We start from the raw sequence: 24,726 nt of genomic DNA, 5'->3' as shown, positions 1-24,726 counted from the left end.
ACTCTGACTGTAGCCTCAAGAGTACTGAGGTCATCAACAGCTTCTATGAGGAAACAATGAACAATAAAATGATGTCATTCAAAAAAAATGTTTTTGCTATTGAGCACCTGAATGACAAATGGATTAAATGTTGTAAGAAGAGTAAAAAACTCACTGCTCTTAGGCTCAGAGTTCACCTGACAGCAGCCAGGTGAGATGTTAAACCACTGGAGGTCAGCACAAACAAGCTTTTAACTGCTGGTCCATTACTCATAATAAAGGCCAATCAAGGAAACTGTGCTAGAAGTCTTGTTTTACAGTCCCACACTGTATTTTACTCTACAGTTCAAAGCTGTGCAGAAATCAGCCACAGTAAAAACTGATCCATAAACACATAGCAGGAGGCTGACAGTAGAGTTCATCCACAAGTCTTGTCATGGATCATGATGCGGAATTTTTGATTTCTAAACAAGAATTGTTGCCGTCAATTTTTATATATATTTTTTTCTCCACATCATTCCATTGAGAAATGCATCACTGCATATATTACTTTTGAATGTCCCTACCGAAAAAAGAAATACATCAACAAAGAAAAACACTGAAAGTGTGAAATGTGAGACTCAAGCACAGTACAGCCTCCACTTACAAAATCATAAAAAGATGCTAGAAAGAAATTAAAAACTTTAAATAAATAAAATCTCTATTCTAAGACCTAAAAGTTTACAAGCTATAACTTTTTTGGTATCCAAAATATATCTGAACCCATGATTTGGCCTGTTTACATCGATGCTGTTTGTGGTTATTGAACTGACCTGAACCAAATATGAAACTGTTACACATCTAAAACTGGCACTGAATGTATGTAGAGGCTTAGTGTTTTTTTCTTTAAATGTGTTTTACATAAGACGGAGGAGTTCAATATTTTAAGAAATGTGCATCTTCCCTTTCCATCTCACACTGGAATATTGAAGACGGAGAGACCTGATTCTCCAGTGTTGCTCTCCACTGTCTCCTCTGTGGTCCTGCTGACCACTAAAGCCTTCACGCTCTACGCCTCACTGTCATAACCCAGTATAGGAGCCAGCCATCTCTCCACCTCCTCCACACTCATCTTCTTCCTCCGAGCGTAGTCCTCCACCTGAAGACAAGAGCAGGGGAGAATGCAAGTTGAAGCTAATGACTAATTTAACCCTTGAATGCATGAGTAGATTTTCACATTTCTTGGGCCAGTAGAGACCTGATGCTCAAATTACTTGTATTACCAACAATAATAAATATGGGAACTGGGATATTTCATTAGCATAAGAGGCAGGTCCTACTGAAACACTGGAAAACGGTGAGTTTAGAAAAGCAATTGATGCTCCATTTAAGGACTGACACAAAAAACAATGATATGTTTATGTAGTTCAACCTGCTCCTTGGTGATCTTCCCCACAGCAAAGTAGGACGCCTGAGGGTTGGAGAAGTAAAGTCCAGACACTGAGGCTGCAGGCGTCATGGCCAGAGACTCTGTCAGAGCAATACCTACACACACACACACACACACACAGAAGACATGTAGTTACAGTACATATGGCAATGGCAAAGCACACACATCCTAAAAAATGAAAGGGATAGTTCAACATTTTGGCAAATTGGCCCATTGCCATAATCCCTACAGTTTTAGGAGTAGGTTTGTTACCTCTAATTGTCGGTGCAAGCTATTTTTAGAATGGCAGAGCAGTTTCCCTCATCAAACTAATCAAATACACAATCCAACAACTCCAAAACGCTCTCGTGGACAAGTTGTGACCTGCACATTCACCACGCTATGAGATAATAACAGAACGTTATGAGACAGAGTTGTTTTCGAGGTAAATTCATGCAAAACCACTGATGCGTGTTCCCGTTGGAGGCAGTTTTTCAGCAAGCAGTCTCTGCAATTACCTTGAAAACAACTCTGTCTCGTAACGTTCCATTATTATTATTCCGTTTTGGAGTTGTTGGATTGTGTCTTTGATGAGTTTGATGAGGGAAACCAAGAAATCCTATTAGCCTCCGTAGCATAGCTCTGAGCAGCTCACGGCTCTGCTCCGCCGTTCTAAAAATTGTTTGCACCGACAATTAAAGGTAACAAACCTACTCCTAAAATGTTGAACTATCCCTTTAAAATAAAATTATGGGGGCTTTTCCTTGTGTCCCCAAAAGGAAAGTGAGTCTAATATAACTAAACAGATTTAGTGCATGTCTACCCAACATGAGTAATGCAGGCCCTCCCACACACAACTAACATTCAGTTTCCATCTGGACCACACTGGGATGTGTTTCAAAAGCACATCCTGTGCCCCCCCCCCACCTGTGTGCAACTGCTCAAATTGGACTTTGTCAGTGTTGTGATGACAACACTAAATCTAATGCTCCTCCCTTGAGACAGTATGATGAGTTTGGCAGCAGCTTGGCTGAGCCAGCATCAGACTAAGAGACAGGATACAGCGATCACAGGGAAGCTGAACAGACAGCTTGACTGATGCTGGTGGAGATACTATGACAAGATGATATTCAGTCTACACCCTCTCTTCAGACCGAGACAACACGTGTCAACCGCAATATATAATCCCACCCTGCTTATGTTGGCTCGGCCAAGGAGACGCATTCAGATTTTCTACATCTGATTCTCCAGTGTGTGCGTTCACATAGACTCTCACTGTGTTTACATCACATGCACAGAAGGCTTTTTTAATGTGATCAGTGTGACAGTCTTTCATCCAGTTCCGTACATGAAAACAGTCAGTGTTTGGCTCCATCAGTCAATATTCAGTTTAGAGTAAAGTTACAGCCACCTACGACGGCCCTTTAAAAGAAGTGTCACTTTGAGCGTGTCAGGTAATGTTAGTCCATTAACATATGTATAGTACATCATTTAAAAGCTATTGTAAAACAGTAATTAAATCTGCATTTACTGGATGCATTAATATACACAAAGGTAAGTCACACGGTAAAAACCATATTAATATTCCGTATTCAGTCTTAAAAAGATGAATTAATGGTCTTAATCACTCCTTTCCTTAATATGTCTGCTTCTCATATTCCACCTCCCATTATATTCATCAGCTCCTTTCACATGTACTGTTTCCATATCATGCTCATTTAGCACAGATAGATCTCCTGCTCTTTGAATACTCCCCTCTGTTGCATCATCTGCCTTTCACACAAAGAATAAAGAATAATCTATTAAGTGGAAGAAAGAACAGAAAACACCACAACTGTGTCATGTGAAGGAGCGATGCAGCAGCACTGGGAGCCTTTCAGCTGACAGTGAAGTGGTGTTTAGTACTCTCACCGGTCTTGTCCTGTATTCCAGCCAGGCTCCACATGGTGCTCTTCTCAGTGTGGTCAGGCTGACTGGGGTAACCGGCCGCAGGTCTGATGCCCTGGTATCGAATTCTATGTAGGTCTGAGGCCTGCAGAGCTTCATCAGCACTGTAGCCCCACAGCTCCTTACGCACTCGAGCGTGGAGCTCCTCAGCAAACGCCTGGGGGGACAAAAGAGCTGGCGTTAACTGAGACACACCATGACACCGACAAGAGGCCTGGTGTGTTAGGATGCCGTCTGCTCTGTACCTCGGCCAGGCGGTCGGCTAGAGCTTTGACCATAATGCTGCTGTAGTCGTCTCCCTGAGCCTGGAACTGCTGACTAAGCTCCTCAGCTCCAAACACGCCCACAGCAAACACACCGATGTAGTCGGCCACACTGCTGTCCACAGGGGCCACGAAGTCGGACACACACAGGAAAGGCTCTGAACTGGAACTGTCCTTCTCCATCTGCAACACATACACAGTTACTTTGGAAGGTAGGCCATATCTGGCTCTAGCTTTAAGACTGACATTTAAAGGGATAGTTCAACATTTAGACAAATTGGCCCATTGCCATAATCCCTTTAGTCTCAGGAGTAGGTTTGTTGCCTTTGATTGTTGGTGCAAGCTGTTTTTGGAATGGCGGAGCAGAGCCACAAGCTGCTCAGAGCTACACTATGGAAGCTAATGGAATTTCTTGGTATCCCTCATGAAACTAATCAAATTCACAATCCAACAACTCCAAAACGCTCTGTTGGACAAGTTGTGACCTGCACATTCACCACGCTATGAGATAATAACGTAACGTTACAAGACAGAGTTGTTTTCGAGGCAAATTCATGCAAATGATGCCATTTCCGTAGGTGGCAGTTTTTTGGCAAACAGTCTCTGCATTTACCTCAAAAACAACTCTTGTAACGTTACGTTATTATCTCATAGCGTGGTGAATGTGCAGGTCACAACTTGTCCACCAGAGCCTTTTGGAGTTGTTGGACAGTGTATTTGATGAGTTTGATGAGGGAAACCAAGAAATTCCATTAGCCTCCGTAGCGTAGCTCTGAGCAGATCGTGGCTCTGTTCCACTGATCTAAAAATAGCCTGCACTGATAATTAAAGGTAACAAACATACTTCTAAGACTATAGGGATTATGGCAATGGGCCAATTTGCCAAAATGTTGAACTATCCCTTTAAATAGCAGTCAAACCTGACTATGAGAGTATCCCTTCAGAATATGTTTAGATTTTTCATGGTTTGTATGTTTCTATGACAAACTGGAATATACTCATTTATTTTCTACAGTATGTCCCTCACCTGCTGCCGTAAGCCATAGAAAGTGGCGATGGGTGTGGTGTCTCTGCAGACTGTGGCATCACTTGCGTACACGTTGATGTCATCGCCATCGCTCTGGGCGCGCCAGAATCCCACCAGACCGTGCCCCTTCAGACTGCCGCTGTCAATCATCCGGTTGAGCAGCCGCTGAGCGTCATCGAAGACACGACGAGCCTCCGAACCTTCAGGACCCAAACATAGTCAAGATCAGACAAGGTTTCAATGGGAAGTGTTCAACAGTGCTGGAAGTCACTCCACCAACTCACTACTGCCAGTATTTTAGCCTATCAAATGAAATTTCTGGTATTTAGCGTGTTGAAGTTTTTTGTTTGTTAGATTGATTGCACAGTGGTAGACACACTACTTTTGCACCATAAATCTAGGTACATTTGGACAAATCTACACACTGATGGTGTCATTACATTCATTCACATACATTCTGCCATGAACATTTACTACATGATAAGTTAAAGAAAAGCACCTGTCCATCTGTCCTGAGTTTTTCTTTTTGCAATTTTTTTATTTATTTATTAAATGAACTGCATGGGCAGCATTTGGACCCTGACAGAGGCTGAGCTCGTACCAACAGTCTTGTCCTTGAAGATCTTGGGGTAGCCTCTGTTGGGGTATTTTCCTCTCAGCTGCCACACGTCAAAGAAAGGCTTCCAGTCAATGAAGTCCAGCAGACTGTTGAGGTCATACTGCTTAAACACACGTGTGCCCAGGAACTGAGGTCGCACTGTCACACAAAGACAAATACAGAGCAGGTCTGATTTTAATCCACCCAAAAAAACAAACCTTTTTTTGTAAAACAGTAGCCCCTTATTCTGTATTTGTTGTTTTCTACACATTGCAATCCTGTGCCAAATTTTCCAAAATCCAGTTTGACTTGATGGTGTTTTGACTTTGGAATTGGTGCCAACTCACCTGGTGTGGGCAGAGAGAGCCAGTCGATATGAAAAGCCTTGTCTCTGGCCTGGGAGAGAGAAAGATACCGACGATCCTGAAGGCAACAGGTGGAGAGAGAGGATATGAGAACATTTTAACTATTTAGCATTTTTCATTACAAGTGAATTTACAATGGAAGAAAAGGTTAGTTAGATTTATGAAGTTAAATTACCTACACTGATATAAATTTGTCTTAATTACAAGTTAATTTACAATGGAACGAAAAGGTGAGTTAGATTTATGAAGTTAAATTACCTACATTGGTATAAATTTGTCTTAAAAGTTTTTCAGATCTACATTCTTCTTCTGTATTAGTTCTTAGAACTAATACAATCTATTTTAACTAACAGTGAATAACAAATCAGTGGATAGTCCATACTGCATGTTTGAAGTTTGCACCTTCACAGTCCACAACAACATCATCCCAGAAGGTGAAGCTCAGTGGAGGGAGCATTGTGATTTTGGGCTTTTCTACATCTGGCTCTGGAGAGTTCAGCATCATCAACTTTTTGGGTTTTTACAGGATGACAGCAGAGTGGCTGAAGCTCAGTAGGAGCTGGGTGCTGCAGCAGGACAGCGACACTAAACATCAAAGTAAATCTACTATAGAGACGAAGAAGAATGGTCCAAAATCCCTCCTGATCATTGTGATCAAAAGCCACTGGAAGAGCTTCAGCGGTTGTGATGTAGTTCCATAAAGGTTAAGAAACACAACCATGTCAAGAAAACACCTTGGTGTTGAAGTTCACTATTTTTTCAAATCTCATGTGCAGATTCAACCCAACACTGAATGTCTCCAGATAACGAGTACTGTGTGTGTATCACAGCCTGATATATCTGATCCCTCGGAGCCACAGAGCTCCATTGTCTCCTAAGACTATTAAAAACACATCAGTGAGTCACACTGTTGCACTGGGTGACATATTCCTTCATCACCATGAACACACACACACTGTAGTTTGTTTTGACTCAGTCCCACACACACACACCATGGTGCTTCCCCAAATACAGAACACCAAATATGGATTATTCCACCGCTGAAACTACTATCTAACAAATGCACTATTTCCTCCTGTTAGTCCGTTTGTGAGGCATGTTCAAATATTTATTTGAATGGCAAAAATTGTAATCTTTCACTTTTATTTTTCTATGCAAAAAAAGTATTAAATTCACTAAATAAAATGTTGAAAAATTCAAAATAAAAATCTGAAAAAAGTGGGAAATTGCAGCAGAGGCATGTTTTCATGGCTGTGAACAGCTACAGCAGCTATTTTCATTTTTGTCTATCTATCCATCTATCCATAATCCATCCATCTATCTATATATACATCTATCTATCTATATGTATATATTTGTGATTAGGACAAAACACTGGTCTCAAATAAAGTGGCCTAGATGGGTCCCTTGTTTCTATGAGCCGTTCTTACCTTCAGAGAGTCATAGTGGTCCTGCCTGACGTCCTCATACTCCTCTTTCAGGTCTTCGAAGTACTCCTCCCTCACTGTCTCATCCAGCAACTGGGAACACTGACAGAGAGGAGAGCGAGCAGGAGATAAAACACATGGACTAATGACTCCTCAACACTCAACTCAAACCTCTCTCAAATCTGTGGCCACATTAACTTGTATCAGCTCTCTGACCAACACATACAATAAGAGATCAGTGATCAGTAATTTTGTCTTGGGATTTTTTGTGCTGTCTTTTTCCAAAGACATTTTTTCTCTGGCCTAAATACTCGAGTGCACAGTAAGACTGTAGAGGTACTGACCACCACCACACTCCGGGAGGCGTCCAGGACATGGATAACAGGACAGCTGTAGCGAGGGGCGATCTTCACTGCTGTGTGTGTCCTGTGAAATACAAAACACACATGTCTAAACCCCAAGAGTACACTGCAAAATATCATCTTCCTTTGATTCACGATAAGCTATGGAGGCACTGCTTAGTCGGCAGAAACCAGGATGGATTTCTACCTCATCATAGATTTCTGTGTACTTATATTTGTATTACTTTGATGTGGTGGCTCCTCCAATCAGCAGTGGTGTTGTCATTCCCAGTCTCTCCATCTCTTTGGCCACATGGATCATCTCATCCAGAGAGGGAGTGATGAGCCCAGACAAACCAATGATATCTGTACAGACACACATTAATTCAGAGCCAACAACTGATGGTTTTATGAAAGTTAGCTATATTTTTTACCAGCTTGAATAATTAGAACTGGAGGATAGATGCCCAGGCTGATCATGAAAAACATATTTGTTTATGAAAGATGGTGAGGGTCTTTTTAATTTATTTTGTTGTTGTCACCGTTTTGCACACATATTGCCTATTTGCATTGTTGAGGAAGTGATATTTTCCCAGTACATATGACATGTGCACTGTAAGTGTGTAACTTGGAATAAAGCTCTTCATTTACAAAAGCTCTGTTTCCACTATTACCTTTGACTGATGAGCAGTTGAATGGGGATCAGTTGTATAAAATATTTGTTATTTATGATCTACATATTTTTGAGATTGCTATTTCAAATGTTCCATCTCAGGCAGGCAACATGGAGTCCAAGCTATTACTGTACCTGCTTTCTGTGTGACGGCTGCTCTGAGGATCTTGTCACAGGGAACCATCACACCCAGGTCGATCACTCTGGAAGAGAACAGACACCCCTGTGATATAACTATGATATTATTTAGAATAAATACATCAGTCTGTTAGTTTTTGTATCATAAGTCTATATGGGCTCAGTACCAGGACAAATAAACAGACCAATTACAATCAATCAACCAACTAATCAATGTGTAATGTGACTTTCTACATGACATGAACATTGACTGTTCTTCAATTTTGTATGAAGAATAATACGCCTGTGCACCAACAGTAATGCCACTAGTGAGCTGTTTGTGTATCCTTCACAATAAGAGCTCAGCCAAGTTTGTCCTCAGTCATAGTCAAAAGAAAGTGTCATATCACAGATATAATAATAATATCATATATAATGCCCCATTCATTCATTAAATGCTTTAAAAACACTGGTGTTGGTGGTTACAGCAAGTCTGTCTAGTAGTTTGGTTTGTTAACATGCTGCTTACAGGCTGATGTTTCTGAAATTGGTTGATGGTGTTTTCATTTAGTAAACAGCCTACTGGGAATGCTAGCTGTGGCTGCTGCTGTCAGAATTATCATCATTAACATCATCCACGTTTTTGTTCTGTGTGTGATAAACAGGGGAGATTGCATCAGTCCAGCTGGTCCCTTTAATGGCTTGTTTACAGAACTATCTGCATTTAGCTTCAAAGGATGTTTTCAGTGATGGTACTCCATAAAGATGAAGGCTGTCTTATTTTGCATCGCTATTCTGAAATCCAAAATGTACAATGAGGTTTTTTTTTCCCTTTACTCCTGGGATCTCGCCAGTTTCCCTCCACGTTTCCGCTGTTATTGTGCCACCACAATGAGCTCACAGCTGCAGTGACGTAGACTCCTACACACTCCATATAACACAATGTAAAGATAAATGTACATATGTGGGTAGTTAAACACACACATGCACACACACACACACACACACACACACACACACACACACACACACACACACGGACGCAGGCACAAATTAGAGCCATTAAACAGCAGTAATAGTGTTTGGTTGGTGCCCGGGGCCTGGCAACAAATCAACACTGCCTCCTCACTCCCCATAATGCATCACTCCACCCTTTAGGGGATCAAAAGACAGTCTGAGGTGAACTGGTTAATTCTCTAAACTATTTGGTGAAACAGTGTCAGTGCCACTGGTCGTGCTCTGACACATGCACCCAGAGGAGCTGTATGTGAGAACCAGAGTTCAGCAGCTGATGACAGGATAAGTGACAGCAGAAAGCTGTGTCTCCACACGGAGGCTCCTGATGTGCGATGACATACTGTAAATAACAGCAGACAAACAGAGTCTGCTTTCTGACTGGTTGTTTTAAAGGGATAGTTCAACATTTTGGCAAACTGGCCCATTGCCATAATCCCTATAGTCTTAGGAGTAGGTTCGTTACCTTTAATTGTGGGTGCAAGCTGTTTTTAGAACGGCGGAGCAGAACCGCGAGCTGCTCAGAGCTACGCTACGGAGGCTCATGGAATATCTTGGTTTCCCTCATCAAATACACAATCCAACAACTCCAGAACGCTCTTGTGGACAAGTTGTGACCTGCACATTCACCACGCTATGAGATAACAGAATGTTACGAGACAAAGTTGTTTTCGAGGCAAATGCAGAGAAAAACTGTCCCCGACGGGAACGCGCATCAGCAGTTTTGTATGAATTTACCTCGAAAACAATTCTGTCTCATTTCTCACGTTCTGTTGTTATTTCATAGCGTGGTGAATGTGCAGGTCACAACTTGTCCACAGGAGCATTTTGGAGTTGTTGGATTGTGTATTTGATGAGGGAAACCAAGAAATCCCATTAGCCTCCGTAGCGTAGCTCTGAGCAGCTCACGGCTCTGCTCTGCCGTTCTAAAAATAGCTTGCACCGACAATTACAGGTAACAAACCTACTCCTTAAACTATAGGGATTATGGCAATGGGTCAATTTCCCTAAATGTTGAACTATCCCTTTAAATGTCAGTCAGTGACGAATGGATTTGTTGTGATTTTTAAAGCTTTGTAAGGTAAAGTGCAGCTCTGACAGACTGAATACACCGGGAACAGAGGGGTGTGGTGGGAAAACAACCTAATGTTCTGTGGAGAATTTCAAATGGCCAATTATTCACAAACAAGTTTTACCTGAAATTGTTGCAACCCAGCACCACGCCTACAATGTTCTTGCCAATGTCATGGACGTCTCCCTTCACTGTGGCCAGAACTATGGTGCCCTGGTAGGGATCCTGCAGATGAAATCAATAAAGACAAATGCAGCAGTGTAAGGAGTCATTTATTTCTACAGGGTGCATACTTTGTTCAAGAGACTAAATCTTGCTAAATTTAGATTTTCTCTAAGTGTGACTGTCTTGACTTTCTAAAAATACATATCTTAGAAAAATAGCTTCCCTAAATCTTTCAGGATATATTGTCAGATTTGAGACTGACCAGCTCCTCAGTTGATCCTGATGCTGCCATCATCTCCTCCCTCTCCTTCTCCATGAAGGGAATCAAATAGCCCACCGCCTTCTTCATGACACGTGCTGACTTGATCACCTGCAAAAACACAAGAAGTTAAAACTTAAGTGCCTCCTACGTTTCAGACAATGTTAAATCAGATTAGACTGATATGAGGAGAACATTCACAACTGAACACATCAACTGACATAAAACACAGTCCATGCCTTGTTTAAAAAAGTGAAAGAAGGAAAGACAGGAGAAATAATAACAATTAATAATAATATTAAAGATGTGGAGGAACACTTTTTTTAGGCACAACAGCCTCATTATTCCCACAGCCTTGCTTGGTTATTGGAGAGATATATATATTTGTGAGGGCATGGCTCGTTTAATGGGACTAAATCACTGGGCTCAGCCAAAAGTCAGTGATGAGGAAGAAATAGTGTTGGCCAAAATAAAGTCTGGACATATGAAAGCCTTGTTTGCCAGAGATCTCCCGTTGCAGAGACAAAACATAGCATTGGGACGAGGGAGGAAGGGCTGGCAGAGACCTCCTATAGAAGGACTATGGGGACGGTGAGCTCTGACTGTAATGATGGGCTGTAGGGGCCATAGAGATCGGTAGTGACTGATGAGGTATGTTGGGGGAGCTGGTGAGTGGAGAGGAGTGGAGAGGAAGACCCTGAGGAGGGGTGGGGTGGTAATGACAGGTAGAAAGTGAGGTATTGGGAGCAGACTGGACAGCTCAATGCAAGTTAGCAGCTAGCAGCCATCTACCTAGTGAGTTGGGGTGGATATCGGTCCTGAGGAGGGAAGAATGATTCCATGGGACAGTGTTGGGAGGGGGGCACTAATAAAGACAGACTTTCCAAATGTTTTATGTTTTCAAAAGGATAAAAAGGTCATTTAAATCCCATCATCATCATCTCAGACTGATGATGAGCTGTCGTTAGAGGACACATGAATCAACACCTGATTAATGGAGGATGGGAGGCAGCACAGCGGTCTGGGGAGTTTGTCCAGGATGACTGGCGCTGTGGCTCCAGGGAGGTTGTGTGGGGCTGCACTGAAGAAACAAGAGCTTCAGAGCCTCCCATAATTAAGGAGGTGGGTGAGAGGAGGGGACAAGGAGAAGAAGGCTGTGGGTCTCCAGAATGCCTCACAGAGATGTAGAAGCACCACCCACATTTGAAGGAGAGGGTGCTACAGCTGGTGTTGTTTTTTTCCCCCCCGTTTCCAATCCTTACTGTTGTTAATGTTTTGTTTTTATGTAAAACACATTGAGTTGCCTCTTGGTATGAAAAGCACTGACTATATAGATAAAGCTGCCTTGCCTTGCCTTATTGTGTACATTTAACCAATTTGTTTCTATGCTTATTCTTCTGTCTCATTCTCACCCCCACAAGTCTGATTTGAAGATGTGCAGTCTATGGCTCTAACCAATCTATGAAATAATCTCTCACATGCTTCAAAATGATGAGAAATGTATCATTGCCCAACGCAAAAACATGTTGTTTTTGTTTTTAAACACCACCTAAAACAGCTCTCTACTGCTCCCCTATATGTCACTCAGAAGAGGAGAAAATAGGTCCAATACTGGAAACACTCATCAACTAGAAATCTATAGTTTTCTCGCGCTTCTCTGGAAAAGAAATCCTTAGCGGGGTCTGAAAAAGTCAAACAGAGCTCTGGTAGCTGATTTGAATCTGAATTTTCCAGGACAACTCAAGCTTTTCCAGGGCATTTTACTTTTTTTCTCATTTTCTATGTGTTTTCCATGACCGGAAAATTTATCAACGATTTTGCAGGTTTTCCAGAAGACACCTGGGAGTGGGAACTGGGAACCCTGATCATGAGCCACCATAGATGTGGTCAGAATAACGTTTTTACTCTCCATTTCATTGTAGAGTCGATGAATATCTGCCCACAGGTTGAAAAAATGAAACCAGTATCAACTTACCTGTGGCAGGAACATCTTCCCGGCTCCAAAGAGATCCCCCACCACCTTCATGCCGTTCATGAGGGGGCCCTCGATGATGTGAAGGGGTCGAGTGTAGCGGTCGGCCTGAGAGCGGCACTCCTCTACGTCCTCCACCACGTACTTCTCTATTCCCTGCAACAGCAGAGGGCGGAGCGGTACGGCATCATGTTTACAACAACAGCTGTAGGCTCAACATGACATTTGAAATGTGTGATCATTTAAATGTCACTCATTTAAATGACTGCAGTAACAACGAGTACCCTGTCATGTTTACAAGTTGAGTGAAAGGACACAGAAACACAGTAAAACCCTGAGTTCAAATCACTTCTGTTTTGAGAGCTGATATATTAAGTGAGTTAAATAAAGTTCAGAGAGCAACTATACGCACATTAATCCTTCACACTGTCCTGCCAAGGGCTCAACTTCCCTCTATCGCATCTTTTATTCAATCCAATCACTTTCTCACATCCTGTAATTTAATCAGCAGATATCTCACCTTGATGAGAGCGTACTCCAGCCTGTCCTCCACGCTTCCTTCCCTCCACTCGTCCGTCTGAACCACCTTCTTCCCTCCTTTCACATAGTTCTGTTAACGACAGGTGCAAAAGTCAACGCCTGCTGATCAAACTAATATGAAGCAGCATCAGCTCGGTGTGTACTTCATGTGTGTACTTCATGTGTGTACTTCATGTGTGTACCTGTGCGTAGGCCAGCAGCTTCTCAGTGGCCTCAGCGTCTCTGTTCCAGATGAGGTTTTCACACAGCAGCAGCAGCTCTTTGTCGATGTCGTCGTACACCGGCAGGTTTCCGGCGTTCACTATCCCCATATCCATCCCATCCTGAGTGTGTATGAGAGAGAGTGTGTGAGGGTTACGATTCAACAACAGACTTCACAACAATCTCAAAAAGATCATTGCACTTTATAACTTTAGCCATTTTCACTCCACTCCTTGTAATCAGCTGACTGCAGGTGTTTGCCAACCAATCAGATCTCAACCAGCCAATAAACTTGTCCTTGTCGTACTTTAAAATCTATCACCCTCTCTCCTGGTGTGGGCTGGCATTTCAGCACATTTGCTGCAACCATTCTCCACCCCTTTCACCTCTAGTCTTTATATCCAGTCAGGTTAAGCTGATCATTACAACCAGATCTCACAGCCTCACCCCCTATTCACATATGATGACATCACGATCGAGTCAAATCCCCTAAGATTTCCACTTTCTTCTTGTTTGAACATGGCAATAATAAAGAATATGGCATGATTCTGACCTTTACATAAAGTGGTTCAGATAATCTGTTTTTAACCCATTTGATTAGTTCAGTTTCTTGACTGCTCAGACTGCCACCAGGTTCCCAGACCTCAGCTACTCTGACGTGCAGATGTTGTGCATCAGTGTTTACCTTGATAGCGTGGTAAAGAAAGGCTCCGTGCATCGCTTCTCTGATGGCCTCCATCCCTCTGAAGGAGAAGGAGAGATTGGACAGACCTCCGCTCACCCTGGCTCTTGGTAAGGTCTCCTACACAGAAACACAAACAGTGTGTATAATATGTATAATATGGTGTGATAAACTAGATCCCCAAGTTGCAAGTTCCCAATAGTAGCAAATGTTTAATTTGAAAATAAAGAAAATGAGAATAAAAACTGATCATCAAATCAGATTTTACAGCATTCTTCTTTTCGGTGTATGTATAGGACTAAATATAAATGAGTTCATGAATATTCCTATTATATTAGGTCATTTGTAAGCAATTGCTAAACCTTCATCATTATGTACTAAGGTACAGGCAGGGAATAAAAGAATGAAAAAGAAGAAAAATGAAAATTTTTACAATTGTTGTGTGGATAGGTTGAATGTGTGCGATTCCTTCTTAGAGAAAGCTGCATTACCTTGATGAGCTTAGTCGCCCTGATGAAGTTGACAGCGTAGTTGTTGTGCTCCTCCATGCCTGTGCCGATGGTGAGGATGTTGGGGTCGAAGATGATGTCGTTGGGGTCAAAGCCCACTTTGCCGACCAGCAGCTCGTAGGCTCGACTGCAGATCTCCACCTTGCGGTCTGTATCTGTGGCCTGTAGGGGGCAGAGCGCCGCGCCCATCAACACGCGAGTTTGCATTTGTGTGCGTTAGAGTGTCTTTGTCTGTGTCCTCACCTGTCCCTCCTCGTCGAAGGCCATGACCACCACTGCAGCTCCGTAGCGCTGCACGGTAGCAGCTCTGTTCAGGAACTCCTCCTCCCCTTCCTTCAGGCTGATGCTGTTGACGATACACTTCCCCTGACAGCACTTCAGCCCAGCCTCAATCACAGAGAAGTTGGAGGAGTCAATACACAGAGGAACCTGGGGAGGAGAGGGAGAGCTTCAGTTTCTTTGCAGGGGAAAATAAGACAATAACATGTAAACAACTAACTGAAGGTGGTGGGTAACTGTCAGAGATCAGAAGTCAAAAAGAAGACACAAGTTGATACATTTCTAGACTCCATCTGAAACTTTGACATTTTGTAATGTAAGTTTATGATGTCAGGATGTTGTCAGTCAATAGACAGATACTGGTTTATACTGGTCTGTCCATCCCCACATTAACTCTTGGGACTGTCAGACAGTATTCACTTCATACATACAGTCCATATTACAACACATAGCAGAGCACTGTCGTTACTACTTTTCTTTACTGTTTAATGTGATCAATCAGTGATAAACACAAGGATGACATCAGTGATCTCTGTCTATATGTTTAAATATTCATTCATTCAGATTCATTCTCAGCTCTAAATCTATACCATCTAACACTGAGCTATCAGGTTACGAATAAGCTTCCATTGACTGAAATATTTTTTTGTACATTCATCTATGTAAAGAAACAAAAAGCTCTATGAGAAGCTTCACACAGCTCCACTCTGCTGCTGTGTTTTTTCATCTCACGCATTAATGTTTTGAGCTCCACTGGATTCAGATCGAGGCTCTGCTTTTTATTTATCTGTTGCCATGGTGAATCATAGAGTCAGAGCTCCAGAGCTGATCATGGCAGCAGCTACAGTGCAGGATGCCTTCAGGCACAGCACTGAGTGCAGGTCACCTGGGTGCTGGCAGCGTTCAGGAGCAATAACAAAAGCAGCTGAAGAAAACAGACCTGAAGCCTAAACACACACTTTGGTTCACGTGTTTACATGTGGTTCGTATGGAGTTTGAATCAAACACAAGCTGTTACAGTGTGTGTAGACAGGTGGATTGATTAGAACAGAGGTGTATCTGCACTTTTGCCCACAAGGCGCTTTGCAAATGGGAAAGAAGTGTGTGGGACTGAATTAAAAGAAACTAAATGTAGTATGATCAGCATCTCTTTCAATTACAATCTGCAGCATGGGTGATGTTAACCTGTGTGCTGCAGTATCTCTGTCAATGACAAAATAATTGAATGGTCTAGTATTCTTCCATACTGTATAATATTCAATATTGCAGTATATCCAATATAATATAGTGTTGCCAAAATATCTTCATGTAGTGGTGAGTCTTTATCTCCGCAGCCTTTAAACCATACCCGGGCGATGTCTGGCTCAGAGGCGATGAGTTTACAGAATCGGGCCATGGCCGTTGGCCCCTCCAGCATCCCCTCATCCATGTTTATATCCAGGACCTGTGCTCCCATCTCCACCTGGGCTTTAGCAATACTTAGTGCCTCCTGGAAAACACACAGGAAAGCACAACTGGAAAATGCAATATTGACTTTCACCTCTGATCATGCTTCGACTGCAAATTCTGAAATAAAAAAAAAAGGTTGTTGTTTTTTTTTCTGAAATTCTGTCTCACCTCATAGTTTCCTGTCATGATCAACTTGGCAAACTTGCGTGATCCAGCCACGTTGCATCGCTCTCCGATGTTGACGAAGTTGGTATAAGGGCCGATCCTGAATGGCTCTAAACCTTTAAAGAACAAACACTTTATCTCCCTGACATCCAGCTACTATGGATTAGAAGAAGCAGAGGGAAGGAGCTGCCAATGCTCTCCATAAATAAAGCAGGTTAAATATTAAAGGGATATTTCAACATTTTGGAAAATTTGCCTATTGCCATAATCCCTATAGTTTTAGGCGTAGGTTCATTACCTTTAATTTTTGGTGCAAGCTGTTTTTGGATCGCTGGGGAAGAGACATGAGCTCTCCACGGCGCACATTATTTCCAGCTTTCCCTAATCAAACTAAATACACAATCCAACAACTCTAAAACACTCTTGTGGACAAGTCGTGACCTGCACATTCACCACGCTATGAGATAATAACGGAACATTACGAGACGGAGCTGTTTTCGAGGCAAATGGTGAATGTGCAGGTCACAACTTGTCCACAAGAGTGTTGTAGAGTTGTTGGATTGTGTATTTAGTTTGATTAGGGAAACGTGGAAGCCTCTGTTGTGTTAATCGGCAGCTCGCGTCTCTGCTCCGCCGATCTATAAACAGCTTGCACCGACAATTAAAAGGCAATTATCCTACTCCTAAAACTATAGGGATTATGGCAATAGGCGAATTTGCCAAAATGTTGTAATATCCCTTTAAGCTAATCAATTTATTGTAATTGTTTGTGCATACATTTCAAATTAACAACATTCCAGGAGAGAAAGTAGTCATTGCTAATGAGCTGCTAAAAGGCTTTTGATATGAAACAACGGCAGGAACTGATACATAGTGCTTTCAAAAGCTTGGAGATTGACTGAGAGTGAACCAGTTAAATCAAGGTTCATTTATAGTATGGATTTCATCAGAAGGTAGAAACTTTTTACTCATTACCCATTAATCAAAATATTTTCTTTATTTTTCAAAGAGCTATGAAAAGAACTATGACTGTGAAATGTGGTCAAAAGATCTGACTAAGCCAGTATGTGGACACATGCCAAATCAGTAAACACAGCAGTTTGACATTTGCATCACTGACAAGTAGAAACAGAGCACATGGAGGCTTTGAAATGGCTGCAAATTATAGCTAATCAGCTATAAAACCCCACACGCTAAAGTCTATCTTGACAGAAGCCTGTTTCCAAAATGGGTCTGGGTCTCCATGTAATTAAGTAAATTAATAAATCACTGTTTGACCGAATGAACCTACACCAGTCAAGGTTGATTTAGTCTTGAGCAGCCTGAGCAACCTGGATTTTACTTATTTGAACAGGGCAGTGTCACTAAAAATAATATTCACATGTATTAGTTAGTATACTTCTACCAAGTGTCACAGCAGACTGCAGATGGTGACAGGAGTGTGTCATACCTGAGAGCAGTAAGTAGTCTTGATAAATGTCAGCAGCAGGAGCTCTTGGCTGGCAGTTTCTAACTGCTTCACATATGGCTCTGTAGGAGCAGGAAGGAGGACAGGGGAGGAAATATTTCTACATCTTACAAACTGAACCAACTTAACATGCACATGTACTTGTCAGAAACATGACAGCAACCTGATGTGTCCTGGAGTGGTCCCACAACAGCCTCCCACAATGTTCACTAGCCCATCTTGAGCAAACTCCTGTAGACACAAGAAGACACAAAAACTTAGCTGGAGCACTGAAGCAGGACAGGGGCAGGTTTTTGTTTTTTCAGTTTGAATGCAACTGTTATTGGTCGAGGACAATCTCTGAGGCCAAAATCTCTTTTTAAAAAACATTACATAACAAAGTTATGCTTCACAAACCAACGTAAGGACAAAACACGCAGAGGGAATGAAGAAAAGAGCAGATAAAAGAATCTTAAAACCATTACGGCATTGAGATATGGACAACAGCAGGCAAGAAGAAATAACAGAGCAGAACCTTTAAATTGGAGGCTGTTACTGCTGGAGTTTCATCATAGTCTCCGAATGTGTTGGGAAGACCTATCAGTAAAAGATAACACACACACACACACACACACACACACACATCATGACATCATGGTACACAATGAAACCTGAACTATGTCAAAGGTTGGTGTGCTCCAGCTGAACTTACCTGCATTAGGATAACAGATTATGAAAGCTGTGGTGCTTTTCCCAATGGCCTCAATGAAAGGTCTCATCTCTATAGCACCCAGGGCACAGTTCAGACCAATACTGCAACACACAGAGGAGCAGGACCAGTAAGAGACTGGACTAAAGTCTGGTTGTAAAGCACACTTGTGTTACTGTCAAACTTGAATTATATGACACGGTCAGTGTAGTGAGGTTTGAGGTACAGCACTTACCATAGTGGTTTAGCGTGAGATACACTTACTACAAAGGCCTCTCCAGTCTGACCTGACAGAGTTCGTCCACTGCGGTCAACAATGGTCCCTGAGATCTAGATCAAGAGTAACAGAAATATTTATCTGAGATATATATTCCTGCTCTGTAGCCCCAAGACATGCAAATTTATTTTCTTATATAAATCTGGTCTGCACGTTATTATTCAGTAGTTATGTGTAAACCTACATATACATTTACATTAATTCATTACACTTCATTTATCATCAGTAACCTTCAGTGCAGTAGGAACTGAAGTGCAAGAAGATTCAATTAAGGAACTGCACTCAAAGTGGATAGTGAGTGCTACTCACAGCTGTTAACAAAATTGTGGAAAATATAGTCTGAGTAAATTGAACATACAAATATAGGTCTTCTTTCATAGCTGCTTTCAAACAGCAGGTCGATGGCGAACAAGGCAGCCTGTAGGAGGAAAAACACACCTTTAGATGCATCAAGCACTGTAGCATTTTGGATATTGGCAAAACTGACATTGCAAAGTGCATCTGGTGCAATTTCATGATATCAGATTTTTTTTGCAGTGTAATTATCAGAAAATCACTACCATGCAAGTGCAGTGTGATTACTGTACATTGCTGAACCACCCTAAATGATTTTTGATATTACAGAGTTCATCGACACTCTCAATATGCTAAGACAACTAAACAAACAGAACACATTAAATTGACTATAAGTCTAATTAGGATGAACAACATCACAGCAGTTACATGGGACTACCTTAGCGTTGGCAGTGTCAAAGATGGTTTCAACCAGAAGGATGTCTGCTCCTCCATCTAATAAACCTCTGACCTGCTCTGAGTAGGCTTCCACTAGCTCATCAAATGCTGGAGAGGAAACACATGCACACACACACACACACACCAGTGAATAAAATGACTTATTGCACATTACATTGCTGTAATCTTTTGTCATGTTGGTGTTCAGCTACTGTCGACACACCTGTGATCCTAACTTAACTGTAATATATTTATCTTTAAGCCACATGTTGATGACGAACTGAAATTGATGATTTTTTTTTTGTTAACACATGTGAAACACAGATTGTGTTGATATGATATATATTTGTGGTAATATCATAAAATTCAACTTAATACTTTTTAGCACCTTCAGGAAGCTTAATCTAATGTTTTATGATTTTCCACGACCTGCGCATTTCCTGAACACGACATAAAAAAGTGAAAGTGGTCTTACTGATGTTCCTGAAGTCCGGCCTTTCCACAGACGGCGACACAGACAGGGTTTTGTTGGTGGGACCCACTGCTCCAGCCACATAGCGTTTACAACCTGATAACACACACAGGTTACAGCGGAGGTTATCACACATGGGAAATTCCACCAAGAGTCAGAGACCGTACATATGTCTATGCTGATGGCTGCTGTGATGCTAAAATATCAGCTTACCAGTTTGTTTGGTGATTTCGTCGGCTGCCCTCCTCGCCAGCTCTGCTGACGCCTTGTTGAGACGATAAGCCTGCAACACAAACACACAATCACCACCAAAACAACAACAGAGGTTTACATTTTAAAGAACAAAAATTAGCGTTTTGGAAGCTATAAATACAATCATACTTTTAAATTGTCTTGAACTAGAAACAGTCTCTAGACACAAATGAAAACTAGGCTAGACACACAACATAGTCATACAATATAATACAATCAAGACAAATGACACCTGTATTTACTAAATTGTCATTGAATATGTGTTTGTGCAGCTAGCCCAAAGAGAGTGGATATTGTGTGTGTATATTTACATGTGTTAGTCTCTAGACATTATCTCCCACTGGTGGAGTCTGTGATTGTCAAGCGCTGACCTTGTTATCTGCCAGGAGTAGCTGTGCGCACACCTCCTAACAGATATAGATGAGCAGTACTACGCCTGTATAAAGCCCATAGGTGTTCATAGTCACTGAACTGGTTCATAAACAGAAACATGTGTGACCTGAGGGCATTAATAATGTCAGGTTATAATGAACATACATTTAATTATATGTACATAGAGTGAGTATATTATTAATATTATCATCTGGTAGGATTTTGCTAATAGACACTTGGTTGTGAAAGTAGAGCCAAATAAATTAATAGAGAGATCTATGTCTTTTCTGTTCATGCAATAATGTAAGAGTGTTTGAAGACAAGCTGTCTGTGCTGTGTCTGCTGAGAGGATGTTGTAGTTTAAGGTGGAGATAGCAGCAAGGACACAGAACTGGGTGAAAAGTGGAGAGTTGTTTGTTGAAGTGGGGGAATTCATCATAGGTTAATGAGTTAACACCGGTCAGTCGGTGCATTTGACCTTTGTTTCTACAACTATGTGACTGCATGAAAAGGTCACACTGGTCCGACTCTGTCCACGTCATACCATGTGTTCCAGTCCGTAGTCTGCCTGAGCGATTGAGGTGCTGCTGAACGTGTTGGTCTCTATGATATCTGCCCCGGCCTGCAGGTACTCCTTCACACAGAGTCAGAATAAACACACAATGTCAAAATAAAAAACACACTAAACTGAAATGAATTGCTGAAAGAAGATCTCTGGGTGAGTAGGTCCCTTATTTTTTCCTCCTAGATGAAGTACCTTGTGTATTTTGTAAATGACTTCAGGTTGTGTGATACTGAGGAGATCGTTGTTGCCCTTCAGTGAAAGTGGGTGCTCTTTGAACTCATCCCCCCTGAAATGTTCCTCTTCCAGTTTATGCTGCTGGATCATGGTTCCCATCCCACCATCCAGGACCATGATCCTTTGCTGCAGCACTCCTCGTAGTTCAGACTCTAATGGGCATCTGCAACCTAGACAGAAAGAGGACAACTCTCAATAGATAGTACATGACCAAAACAAGCAGTTGATAACCAACACTTAAAGGAGACATATTATGCCCCCTTTCCATTAAAATAGTTCCCAGGTGTCTTAAAGACATATCTGTGACATGCTTTGGTCAAAATACCCCAAGAATCAAACATCACAGCTCTTTTCATCCGCTCAAAACAGCCCTGTTCAGAACGGCTGGTTTCAGTGCCTGTCCCTTTAAATGCAAATTAACCACTGCTTGCCCCGCCCCACCCCTTCTACTGGTACCAGGTGGTATTATGAAAATTTCAACCTAGTTACATCACTGGAAGACAACAGGGAACAGCTCGTAAAACCACATTGATTTCAACCTAGGGGGCCTGCACATTACAGATTTTTTTTGTCAATTCTCACATTTTGGGGGCCGGAAGGCAAGACAAACAACCAAATATACTGTATGTTAAAGAGCCTTCAAAAAGTGATACTTCCATGATATGTCCCCTTTATATTAAAAAACGTAACACCTGAGTTTAAAGTAAGAAATTACCAGGCTCCACCTGGTTTCTGGTAAAATTTAATACAAATACTCATCCTGTTTAGCTTATTGTTGTCAATCAGAACTATTGTATACTGTAGTGTGGTGTGGTGGACCCCACACGGTGCACCCTGTGTTGGTGATTTGCGGCTACATGGTCTATGTGGCAAGCCGTTGTTTGCTACTGCATGTTGGCTATGGAGGCTTCATTGTCCACTCAGATAAGTTTCCTTTTTAAGTCTGCTGGGGTGTCAGTATGTCTGATCTGGACACAAGGAGGCTGGATAAGCAGGTTAAAAAAGCTGGGACTGTGATTGGCTCAAGTCTAGACTCTCAGCCAGATGCAGCCATCTTGGACAATACCAACCACAACACATGCAAATTGCCACCAGTGGCAATTTAAACTGCACAGCTATGCTGCTTTGTGTCCGTCTGCCCAGCTGTGTTTTGGTGCTCTAAGTACGCTACTATACAACTTCAGCAGCCTACTGATGTTTTTTTGTTTTTTTTTAATGTACAGATAACAACCAACAGCAACACAGTTATATTGTACAGGCTGCATCAAAATGACCCACAGCAAAGTCGATATGCAGCACAAGTTAGACTAGTCACCTCAAGTTTAGCATCCACGACCAGCAGCTCACACCCATTACCTGACTCACCCTCATCCTTAGCCAGATAACCTCAGGTAAACTATCACAATGCATGTAAATAACTACCTAACTCATCGGTTGCTTATAATCATGAAATGCCTGATTGCATCAGAAAATGCAAATGCTCTTTGTCATTCATTGATCGGCACCTTTGCTATTATCACAGATGGTATTAGTGATATTTACTGTTTGGTCCAGATAAAACAGCTAGAGACAGACAGAAAGTGGGTGATAATTAGTTTTTCTACATCCTAATCAGTTTTTTCTACTTCCTCCATTCAATTTCTGATGAACCTGGGGACACATGCTGGGCCTCGGTACCTTTAAGACCCTAAAGGAGTATGAAGCTGCAGTTACTGGGTGCAACAGAAACTTACCATAAGTTCTGCAAGTACATGTGCAGCCCTCAATTTGTAAGCCCAGTCATCTCCATCTTTTTGGTAGATGTTACTGACATGCCAAGGAAGCAGACAGCTTCAAGAACAAAGATGTCAAAGGTCATGGGCACTGTAGCCTATACTGTAAAGACCCCCAAAATGTGCACTTTACCCAGCAGCCCGGCTGCAGTGCAAATTGCAGGAGGAGCCCTACAAGAACTAAAAGCCCACGCGAGAGCTACATGCACCCAGAGAACTGAAGTTACGACCAGTAACTACTACTTCTCATTCAGCTGGTTGACTAGCTGGTCAGTGTTTGCTCAGTGGAGTGGACACCATGCTGGTCCGAGCAGCATCTGTACTGCACGAGCAGCTGTAAGCTCTCACACTGACCTGCTCTGTCCTGTTAGCAGGAATAAATGTTCAACCAAAGCTGCCTCTGTACACATTGAACTGCCGCATCTCCTTATATGATGTAACACACTCTCTTAACTTAAGTGAACTCGTATAACTTGACACACACACACACACACACACAAACATGTGGTAACAAGTGGCTGGGCACTGTTGGTCCGGAGGCTAAAAGCTAACTGTGAACACCGGAGAGCTGAGTGTATTTACCCGCTCCTGAGGAGAACTGGTGGATGACATTAGTCGGAGCCATCTTGTGAAGAGCCAGTCTTGAACACAGCCCCGCGGTCCGTCTGAAAACCAGTCTGATAATGTTTGAGCTCAGACTTTTCCAACTCGGCTCTTATTTTCTGCAGCTTCCACATCCACTCTGCCGGCGAGGACTTTACACTTCCGGTTTGGAACCGTCACAATAAAAGCATCAACGCAATGCCATGTGCCACTTACTTGCCCTTATTTCCCTGCTCCATGATGACATACCGGTAGTATGTGTAGCCTCCTTTAGAAAGTCAAACTTTTGACCTGATAACCACACTACAAGACATTTTATAGCATAATAGCGAATTTTTTTTACTATACTATTTTTCACTCATTGCAAAATGATTTTTGATGACTATGATTTTGTCATTATTACCATCACTAAAACAATCATGTCTTCTCTCCACTGTTTTGCTGGTAGAGATGGGCTTCCAAAAAGGTCTTAAAAATATTTAAAGTTTTGCTTTCAATTTCAACAGAGAAAGATCTAGTGTAAATAAATTGATTGTTCCATGTGAGATTCCTCTTCCACAATAGGTATTACTCCTTATAATTCAGCTACTCAGTATACGCTACTTGTAATGACAAGAAAAAAACAGTCTGTGCATTGTTCTATATGCATAACATATACTTATACATTTCCCTGTCCTCAGCAATGTATTTTTAAAATGTCACAAATAATCAAAATAGGAGATTTTGATTGTAAAGACACTCTCTGTGATTAGTGATGGCTGAGAATAAATGTCCATGGATTACGAGGTTTTCCCACACTCAAATAATGTTTTGTGTTAAAAGGTCGGCAGTCTCAGTAG

The 24,726-nt window shown here is 41.9% G+C and overlaps 1 protein-coding gene across 1 annotated transcript; it reads right to left on the bottom strand.

Annotated features, from left to right (window-relative positions):
* Window positions 1-878: 878 nt before the first annotated feature.
* Window positions 879-24,055, bottom strand: mtr (5-methyltetrahydrofolate-homocysteine methyltransferase). The gene is made up of 33 exons (XM_085761345.1): window positions 23,867-24,055; window positions 21,471-21,682; window positions 21,258-21,347; window positions 20,303-20,372; window positions 20,093-20,185; window positions 19,619-19,725; window positions 19,244-19,303; window positions 18,844-18,938; window positions 18,612-18,712; window positions 18,435-18,496; window positions 18,084-18,151; window positions 17,903-17,982; window positions 16,456-16,568; window positions 16,187-16,327; window positions 14,803-14,988; window positions 14,542-14,721; window positions 14,054-14,170; window positions 13,350-13,490; window positions 13,148-13,237; window positions 12,631-12,783; window positions 10,659-10,766; window positions 10,356-10,456; window positions 8,164-8,231; window positions 7,601-7,721; window positions 7,359-7,440; window positions 7,018-7,116; window positions 5,570-5,645; window positions 5,226-5,381; window positions 4,625-4,824; window positions 3,580-3,780; window positions 3,299-3,491; window positions 1,391-1,503; window positions 879-1,117 (listed from the first exon to the last, which is right to left on the bottom strand). Exons 1-33 carry the CDS (start codon window positions 23,907-23,909, stop codon window positions 1,028-1,030), a joined length of 3,810 nt encoding a protein of 1,269 aa, XP_085617471.1. The 5' UTR covers window positions 23,910-24,055; the 3' UTR covers window positions 879-1,027.
* Between the last annotated feature and the right edge of the window lie 671 nt (window positions 24,056-24,726).

This window comes from Trachurus japonicus, chromosome 19 (assembly GCF_045865225.1).
Source record: "Trachurus japonicus isolate A0001 chromosome 19, Traja_1.0".
NCBI classification, from domain to species: Eukaryota; Metazoa; Chordata; class Actinopteri; order Carangiformes; family Carangidae; genus Trachurus; species Trachurus japonicus.
The sequence above is the reverse complement of the archived record's forward strand: the minus strand, read 5'-3'. Positions and strand labels throughout refer to the sequence as shown.